Source organism: Myxine glutinosa, unplaced genomic scaffold (assembly GCF_964187855.1).
Source record: "Myxine glutinosa unplaced genomic scaffold, kmMyxGlut1.1 SCAFFOLD_2630, whole genome shotgun sequence".
Lineage (NCBI taxonomy): Eukaryota > Metazoa > Chordata > Myxini > Myxiniformes > Myxinidae > Myxine > Myxine glutinosa.
Window position 1 is genome coordinate 13734 of NW_027618724.1, and position 10077 is coordinate 23810.

The 10077-nt window shown below is 43.3% G+C and overlaps 1 protein-coding gene across 1 annotated transcript; it reads left to right on the forward strand.

The window, feature by feature from the left end:
• The first annotated feature begins 1090 nt into the window (after positions 1-1090).
• On the forward strand, positions 1091-9680 carry LOC144888177 (regulator of G-protein signaling 5-like). Its single transcript, XM_078769470.1, has 4 exons — positions 1091-1268; positions 1578-1639; positions 8759-8925; positions 9091-9680. The coding sequence occupies exons 1-4, from the start codon at positions 1111-1113 to the stop codon at positions 9280-9282; spliced, it is 579 nt and encodes a 192-aa protein (XP_078625596.1). The 5' UTR covers positions 1091-1110; the 3' UTR covers positions 9283-9680.
• Positions 9681-10077: the final 397 nt, after the last annotated feature.

Consider the following 10077-nt stretch of genomic DNA (forward strand, 5'->3'; position numbering starts at 1 on the left):
TTACCGAGCTATGTCCAAAAAACGATTCAACCAATCAGAGAGCAGCGAGCTATCACGTGTGCCGAACGTGGCGAACAGACTCTGCCTCGGACGGCACATTTGAGAGCGTATTCATTTATTTCACGTTGGCAAACTATGTTGCCGCTATGTTGGCGTTAAACTATGTTTTAAAACTAATTAAAACTAATTTGCGATTCTTTCGCTTTCCTGCGCGTTTGTGCACGCTATGGCGATTTCTTTACCAAACTCCGCAAGCCGTTCGCTTTGGACCAAACCATTTCATGTAAATAGAGAGGGGGGGGGGGATTGTCAGCATACTCGCAAGCCGTTCGCTTTGGACCAAACCATTTCATGTAAATAGAGGGGGGGGATTGTCACCGTACTCGCAAGCCGTTCGCTTTGGACCAAACCATTTCATGTAAATAGAGGGGAGGGATATAATTTTAGATATATATATAGTACGGGCATGCCCTAGTATAGATAAATGACTGTACCCGAGTTGCCGTTTTGTCATGGTTTAAACCAATCATAATTCAAACAATTATTTTGCACAAATGTATTTGTAATATACGTGATATCACATTTTATAAACAATTGAAGTTGAAAACTTAAGTTGAAAAAAAAAATTTCCCCAAAAAAATCCAAAAAATGAAAATAAAAAAATTGGAAATTTTTCAAAAAAAATACCCTTAGGACATACCGATAGGAGAGATATGTGCATACCAGAAGTTTGGTACGATTTCACAAAAGTTTGAGAAAGTAGTTCAGTGACAAGACAACACAAGACAGGACAACACAGGACAGGTCAGACGCTGCACAGATATATATATATAGATAATTTCTTCAATCGTCACCAGCTTTAAAGGTTTGATAGCAACTGAAGACATGTGTACCTTTTCGGCCATATACTGTCGGTCTTTTGTTGCTATCATGGCTCCAGGTGACATCACCGAAAGCAATTCAAGCATTTGTGCTGGACAGATATTCAGCAGATAAGTAGTTTTGACTATGAGTTTGACTTAGCGAGGATATAATATTTATACCTTCAGTGATTTGCAAAAGTGTAACTTTCACTCGAACCAAGCGGAATTGTAAGTGCGATATGTGCTGATGGTTGCATTCACAAATCTGAAGGGAGGTATTGCCCTGTCTTGCAGAACAAAAGAACTGAAACACAGGCTTGGCTTCTTGAAGAAGAAGGGTGATTGTCAGCGATCTCGGCCCACCAGCCCTGCAGACAAAAGTGAAAAAGGAGGGAAATCCTTGCGGTAAGCTCTTTTGTGTGAAACAGTTGTTGGGGATTTTAGACCAGCTTTGAAAAGGGAATAAAACAATTTGCAGACTCGAAGAATGTTACTTGAACAATGTTTGTGTAAACGGTTTGCGTGGATAAGTGCAAGTGGTTGGAGGCGAGGGGCGTGAGGCATTATGTGGAAGCTGCATTTAGAGTTTGTGTGCATTTGGACATTTTTCCAGTAAGTACTGTACTTTAAAAGAAAATCGCTTGTTACAGTTGAAAAACCACAACAAGAAGGAAGACCTCGTGTTAATTAAGTGCAGGCATGTGTTGTTGGCAGGCCGGGCCAGGAGGAGGCAATGAAATGGGCAGAATCATTGGACAAGCTTCTCTCCCACAAATGTAAGATTTCACAATGTTAATACAGCACTTTGATGAAAAATGAATTTTTGACGGTGATGCATTCACGCACACATCAAGAGAAAATGCTACTCCGACTGGTAGTCAGACATTGTGATGAAAATTTACAAATTAATAGCACCTGTTGTGTCATTTGTTGTAGTATTTCCAACATTACACTGAAGAGCGGAATAATTATCAGGAATTTGAGGGGACTTCCGATGTAGGGATCGCACGGACACTCCATGTGTTTAATACCACACAAATCCTCAAAAAAAACTACCAAGATGCAAATTTATCCACCATATTAAACGTAGTCAGTTTGTGTGTTTGTACAGATGTCTGTCGCCCTTCATAAGGGTAGGTTTTAAAGGCCAATCTTTTAATATGAATGTGTGTTCACTATGGTCTATATTTTAGGATAAAACAAACTCGAAAAACATTTTCCATAAAAGAGTAATTATGTCTTTTCTATTGGAATTGTAGACGGTGACTTGCAAACCGAGCCACACGGGCGGTGTACAGAAGCGTTTTTTAAAATAACAATAAATAGAAGACACAATGAGGTGAAATTCGCTGAATGTGATGTGCAATGCATGCAGAGTAAAATGAGTGTTCATTTACATCCATATGATGTCTAATAAATAAAGAAGATCTAAGCACACCTGGCACAAGGCCGAGGCTTCAGACTTTGGCACGCTCACGAGGCTGCACCGTAGAAGACACTGTTCCAGCCCGTCATAATTGATGGGCTTTTTACTAGTAAACCTATAAAGTAGCTACCAGTCGTCTGCGGAAGATTTCACATCCAACAGCACTCGTGAAGCTTATGAACAGCGCATAGCTGAGCTACAAAAACGACAGACCAAAACCTCCTGTTTGTAATTCTCCTTTTCTTCTTCTTCTTCTTCTTCTTCTGTTGAGACAGCTGAACTCAAAATTGGTTTAAACTCAGTACTTGAATTAAACACAAATATATTGAATTTTATACTGGGAGGGTCCAGAACTATTCAAAATTTTCATAGCTTGATGGGATTCCACAAAGTAGGCCAATCTGCATATCTACACTTGGGGCAATGAAAGACCAAGAGGGTGGGTGGGACAATGTCTGTCAATCAGCCTGGTGGGGACGGGCCTGCGACGACACAATTGGGCGAAGGCCAATCACACCTCTATATATACATATGTGTATATATATATGTGTATGGGGTGGGGGGTGGAAGGGGGAGGCAGGGGTGAGGAAGGGAGTGGAAGGGGGAGGGGTGCAAGAGGTGAGGGGAGAGGGAGGGGAAAGATATACTACATATACGTCTTTTGGGGGGGGGGGAGGGTGGATTTGACAGGCCTCTCCATTTTGGGGGAGGGGGGATGAGAAGGAGAAAAAAATTCCTCAGTGTTGTCCAGGTAAAAAAAAGAAAATTGTAATACCCTCTGCCACTAACACCAGGTGGCGCTACACGGTAAACATTTACATAGAGAATTTACGCCCCTCTCCCGCTCCCCCACACCCCTGCATGAGGTTGCGGCCACATTGCCTATGTTACCCCCCAGCCAAAGTTGTATTTGTATTTGTACCCGAGTATAGTATATAAGCGTTTATAGCTAGAGTACCCGGTGTTGCTCAAGCGAAAAATAAACATTAACATATTTGAAATGAGAGAAAATATAATGGAAAAGCAATTACATCCAAATCGGAATCCATCACAAATGTCAAATCATCATTTTACCTTATTGTTGAATATCTGCTGGTGAATGTGCCGTTCATCATGTTTGTGAGTTCAATATGATGACTTCCAGGAAGAAGAAGAAGAAGAAGAAGCCTTACTACCAACTTCGTACACTTCTGGAATGTTTGATTTATTTGTGTTCAAATGTTTGCGAATTGTTTTGTATTTATTTATGTGAATGTGTACTTGTATATAATTATAACTGTCATTAATCAAAAAGGCTTAGGCACTATAGAGCAATTTTTTTTTAAATGCAATTTTTTTTTTCTTTTTTTTTTTTTTGCTTAAAACACTACCAGACACTCACTGCTGAACCTCTGAAAGTTTGACGAAGATCTATTTAGCCATCTCTGAGAAAAATGCCGACAGACCAACGGCTCTCTTATATAGTAGATATACAGTGCATTCAGAAAGTATTCAGACCCCTTCACTTTTTTCTCATTTTGTTATGTTGCAGCCTCATGCTGAAATCGTTTAAATTCATTTTTTCCCTCATCAATCTGCACTCAATACCCCATAATGACAAAGAGAAAACAGGATTTTAGAAAGTTTTGCAAATTTTTTTTTTTTTTTAAACTGAAATATCACATTGACATAAGTATTCATACCCTTTGCTATGACACTTAAAATTTAGCTCAGGTGCCTCCCATCTCTCTTGATCATCTTTGAGATGTTTCCACACCTGGATTGGAGTCCACCTGTGGTAAATTCAATTGATGGGACATGATTTGGAAAGGCACACACCTGTCTATATAAGGTCTCACAGCTGACAATGCATATCAGAGCAAAAACCAAGCCATGAGGTCAAAGGAACTGACTGCACAGCTCAGAGACAGGATTGTGTCGAGGCACAGATCTGGGGAAGCCTACAAAAACATTTCTGCTGAATTGAAGGTTCCCAAGAGCACAGCGGCCTCCATAATTCTTACATGGAAGAAGTTTGGAACAAGCAGGACTCTTCCTGGAGCTGGTCGCCCGGCCAAACAGCAATCGGGGGAGAAGGGCCTTGGTAAGAGAGGTGACCAAGAACCCGATGGTCACTCTGGCTGAGCTCCAGAGATCCTGTGTGGAGATGGGAGAAACTTCCAGAAGGACAACCATCACTGCAACACTCCACCGATCTGGGCTTTATGGCAGAGTGGCCAGACAGAAGCCAAGCAGTTCAATCTTGGTTTCATCAGACCACAGAATCTTGTTTCTCACAGTCTGAGAGTCCTTTAGGTGCTTTTTTGCAAACTCCAAGCGGGCTTTCATGTTTCTTTCACTGAGGAGAGGCTTCCGTCTGGCCACCCAAAGTATCGAGGTCTCAAAGCATCCGAAGTATCCATCTTCTTGTGTGTGTGTGTGTGTGTGTGTATGTGTGTGTGTGTGTGTGTGTGTGTGTGTGTGTGTGTGTGTGTGTGTGTGTGTGTCTGTCTGTCTGTCTGTCTGTCTGTCTGTCTGTCTGTCTGTGTGTGTGTGTGTGTGTGTGTGTGTGTGTGTGTGTGTGTGTGTGTGCTCGCGCTAGTTAATGGTTTAAAATTTCACTGGTCAAATCCGTACATGGAAACAATGAACGTGCACCGTCATAAATGGATGCAGGCAAGGGTGTCGCACGGTTCCCAAGGCAAACAACCTCGGGGCCCCCACCCTTTCTCTCTTTTATAACTTTTAAGGAACTTTCTTTAAAGAAGATCCTAAATGACAGTAGCGACGAGCTCGTAAATAATGCAAAATCACAGCAGCAGCCTTTTTATCTCACAGTACAAGTGTCGAAAAGTAAATAAATAACGTATTAACAAATCTATTATACAAGTAGAAGTTGGCGCACCTCGTACATGTTGCAGAGTACGGAACATACAGTACAGTCCAACTGTCCAAAGCATCATGAAATGCTCCAAATAAACGTCCTGAACCAGTATTTAATAAAATCCACACAAGGCCAAAATTATTATTTATCCGTCATTTAGCTGAATATTTTACCGAGAAAAACAAATGGTCACTTTCATTTATCCGTATGATCAAAAATGAAGGAGATAGCGGGACGTTTGGACCGACCGAGTCAATTCGCACCCTCGACTGTTGAACTCTATTTCTCCATAAGATTGGCAAAAAAATAAGTGTGAAGATGGTTAATAATTTTTTTTGGACAAAGAGGATACAAACCCATTTCTTTGTAACGCACATTTCTGGTTAATAACCGTATTCTGTAAAGTTTGTAACTGTAGCAGTAACAGCGGTAAATGGTGTTTTGTTTCCGACAAGAAAGCAAAATCAGCTTCTGGGTTTAAATGTAATGATGAGGGAGTGAGGATGAGCTGATGAGGGGTTTCACTGTAGTAAAAAATTACAGGAGAAGCTCGGGCCCCTCAACGGACCCCAGCCCTGTGGCAGCGACCCCCCTCCCCCTGACCCCCCCTGGCCCCTGGATGCAGGGACAGACAGGCAATAGCCATTATTCAAAGAAAGATGTGGGGATGATTTCACATCATAATTTCTTGTGACCTTCCCTTTTGCATCAAAAAAAAGTTTTTCTTTAATTACTTGTATATTACTGGAATTATAGATAGATGGTAAAGCTTGATAGGATTCAATAGGATAGGCACAATGTTGTATTTCATGGCTGCGGCTAATATCTTGAGTTGGCAGACAGGATGATGCAGAACCGCAATTTGTTTGTTGCTGGGTTCGATTTCCGACCCACCTATTAACCGACAGATTGGTGCTTCACAGGGAGGGTGTAGTTACATCACAAAGTGCACCGTCACTCAGACACTAAGTCTATTGTCCCATCTTCAAGCATCAGATTGTGGATGTAAGAAAATCACGTGGTGTTGTACATAAAGAGTAAGCGAGTTATAGCCAGCGCACTGAACAAATTACAAACTCCTGCAGAAATCACCTAAGTCAGACCTCTCCAGCTGGTTCTGAAAAAACTTGTGCTAAAAACGTACCTCGACTGACAACAAAGGTAATACAGAAGAACCTCTTTTATCCGGAATGGTTGGGACCAAGGATGTTCTGGATAAACAATATTTTCAGTTAATGGATGTCGTCAGTTAAAAATTATTTCATGGATGTCATTGTTACGTTGTACCATAACCCCAATAACCCACTTGCCCCCTCTTTCTCTGTGTTTTTTGATTCACCCGATGCAGCCAATGGCAGGCACAATTGTTGGATGTGGATTGAACGAGTGAAACGCAGTTCATTCTGTTTGTATATTTATTGGTATGAACGTTACATAAATAGGGGAGGCGCGTTTCCTGATGTCATTAGAATAGTCGTTGTGTTTTCATTTCCAAAGCCTTTACAACAACAACAACAACAGGCATTTTAAGGCCATTTTCCCTGCCAGTGCGGGCGTTGGCCTTGCGGGCCCCATGACAATCTTCTCCATTTTGCCCTATTTTCTGCATCTCCCCTTGTTAACCCCTTTGCCCGCATTTCTTCTTCCACCACCTTTGGCCAAGTCTTTCTCGGTCTTCCCCGTCCTCTACTTCCTTCTACATTCATTTCCATCACTCTTCTCAACCAGTCACTTTCATCCTTCCTCAACACATGACCAAACCATCTCAACCTGTTCCTCTTCACAGCATCAATCACAGGCTCTATTCCCATCATCTTTTGCAATTCATCATTTGTCTTCCTCTCTCTCATCGATACTCCGCACATCCACCGAACCATTCGCATTTCCACCCTTTCCAGCCTTCGTTGCTGCTCTATGCCTTTAGCCTTTAGCCTCCAAAGCCTTTAGAAAAAGGAAAAGGTGTTTGATTACCTCTTATACATAGGATTGAGTTGCGACATTTATATACAACTAGAGAGGGTTCTCGGTAGTGCCGTCCAGGCGAGCTTTTCCCGGCAGGGGTTTCGGGACGTGCTGGACATTGAAAAGCTATGGAGGTATTGGCTTCATTCGCCTCATGGCTGGCGACAGTTCTGCCTGATCCCACATACTGATATAAACTTTATAGCAGTCTGTGATGGCCTAAAAACGGAATTTGAGGCCAACATGCAGTAGCTTAAAACCTTGCCGAGACTGAAGCACCGACACCCAAAATTTGGGGCCTCTGGGTGCTACGATTCAGCTGGGAAAGAGTAACAAACAAACAAAGACACAAACACTTGAAAATATTTATGAGATGTAAGTGCACAGACGTACATTTCAGTTGCGTTTGCGATAAGCGCCTTGTCAGTATGACCAGGTCGATTGGCAGCAATCTACTATATGAGAGATGTCTGTCTGTGTGTGTGTCTGTCTGTCTGTGTCACCATTTTTATCAGAGATGGCAGAACGGATCTTCGTCAAACTCTCAGAGGTTCATCAGTGAGTGCCTGGGAGTGTTTTAGGGAAAAAAATATTTGAAAGAAAAAATCGTTTTATTGGAGTTTAAAAAAATCGCTCGATAGTGCCTAAGCCGTTTAAAATTAATGACAGTTATATATAATTGCACAATCGCATAAATATATACAAAACAATCACCAGACATTTGAATACAAATAAATCAAACTTCCGGAAGTGTACGAAGTTGGCAGTACGGCTTCTTCTTCTTCCTGACCGGCATCACACTGAACTCAAACGTGAGCCACATTCACCCACCAGCATATATATGAAACCCCTTCCTCTCCTGCCTTCCCCCCTCCCCTCCTCCCTCCTCCCCTCCCCGTCCCCCCCTTCCCCCCTCCCCCCAATCCCGCTTCACCTGCCCCCCACCCCCCTTCCCCTCCCCCACCCCCTTTCCCCTCCCCTCCCCCACCCCCCTTCCCCTCCCCTCCCCTACCCCCCTTCCCCCATCTCCCCCCACCCCTCCCTTCCCCCTCACCTCCCCACCTCCCTCCCCCTTGTCCCCCTCTCTCCCCCCTCCCTCCCCCCTCCCCCCTCTCTCCCCCCTCTCTCCCCCCTCCCCCTTCCCTCCCCTTCCTCCCCTTCCCTTCCTCCTCCTCCTCCCCTCCCCACCCGGCAACGCCGGGTATTTCTGCTGGTATATATATATATACCACCTTTCAAGGCCATTTTTCCCCGCAGAGCAGGGGTTGGCCTGGGCACCATGGTCCCCTTTTTGACGCAATGTTTTACGGCCGGATGCCCTTCCTGCCGCCAACCCTGTTCGTCGCCTCTTACGACACACAGGGAATTACCTGTGAACTGGTACTCAATTTGCCGACCACGGAAGGATGACAGGCTGAGTCAACCCCCCTGGCGTTAATTCAGCGATGACCGGATTCAAACCTAGGATCCTAGGATCCCAAGCCGGCACCCTAACAGAGGCTTTTAAATTTGGGACAGCGCTCAGCATGTTCTAAAGTTGAACTTTATCTATAAACTTTATTAAAGTTGAACCTGCTATCTGAATTATATGTTGGTAGTATCTGAAAATGAAGCATCGATGTGCTCGTGTTGTTCTTTCAACAGATGGTCTGGCAGCATTCAGTGCTTTCCTGCGCACAGAGTTTTCCGATGAAAACCTCGATTTCTGGCTGGCCTGCGAGGAATATCGCAAACTGAAGTCTTCATCTAAAATGGCTGCTCATGCCAAGAAGATTTTTTCCGAGTTCATCGCAATCCAGGCTCCGAAAGAAGTGAGTCACAGGGCTGAGCACCATACAGTTGTGTCTTTGCTCTGGCTGTCATAGATAATAGGCCTAGTGCGTGATAGAACGTTGCGCCAATTTACCGAATTACTAGCTATATCTTTTTGGCCGCGTTTGCTGAAACTATTCTTCATTCCGGTCTGTTTCGTGCAGGTCAACCTCGACTCGTACACACGTGAGGTGACTGTAGCTAAGATGCAGAAGCCTACGTCTGACACGTTACACCTGGCTCAGCGCCGCATATACGGCCTCATGGAGCGGGATTCGTATCCTCGATTCCTGCGATCTGACCTCTTCCAAGAATTGTCTGGCTGTCGTTCAGTCAGCCCGACCATTCCTGTTTGATCCACTTTCGATTTTGTGAACTCCTTTTTCCCAGTGCCCCTGGCGTCCATTTTGGAATTTATTTCCTCGCCATGGCCCGGCCACCATTTTGAAAATACTTTTCTCAATGTTTGCGCATGGAATCAAATGTATATATTCAGATCTTTCCTGTGGGGAAAATGCACTGTTGTAGAATAAGTTTATAGACGTCATATGGAATTAATTTTTGATATTTGAACAATGTATAATTGATGGAATGTTTGTGTTTGAGTCAGGGTCAGATGTACTGCACTTATTACTGCCTAGCCTTCAGTTTGTGACATTCATTCCAGTCAATTGGAAATTCTGCAGCCACCTCAGGTGCAAGCGTGCATCCACGGAAAGGAGATTCTCGGGATTACATATCGAATGAAAATGGCTTTTTGCAAAAATCTCACTTTGAAGGGGAAAAAACGTTTCTGTAAATCGAAGGTTGATAAGCTTTATGTATGAAACACCAATGCAAGTAATTATTCTCTAGAACATTCCGTCTGCCACATTTTTGTAGGTGTTCCGCAGCAGTGTTGCTGTGTTGTGGAGGTCGTTTGGTTCATTGTCGAGCGTTGTTGGCACTTGTGCTGCCAGAGCTGGGACACAACCACCTTGCCAAAACCCAACCAGTGCTGGTACATATTCTCGGTTGTACTATTTCTCATCAAGTTAAAAGTGATTACTAAGTCACTCTTTTTATGCTTTAACTTCAAATATATACTGTACTCATATTTAATAACTTCTACATTCCTAATGTGTATATTAAGTTAATGATCTTTCGATGTT

What these genes read in the sequence shown, in the direction of transcription:
- LOC144888177 (XM_078769470.1), top strand. Translation starts at nt 1,111, where the DNA reads ATGGTTGCATTCACAAATCTGAAGGGAGGTATTGCCCTGTCTTGCAGA. An exon ending in CAAGCTTCTCTCCCACAAAT is followed by an intron (nt 1,640 to 8,758) that starts GTAAGATTTCAC and finishes TTCTTTCAACAG; the next exon opens with ATGGTCTGGCAGCATTCAGT. An exon ending in CAATCCAGGCTCCGAAAGAA is followed by an intron (nt 8,926 to 9,090) that starts GTGAGTCACAGG and finishes TGTTTCGTGCAG; the next exon opens with GTCAACCTCGACTCGTACAC.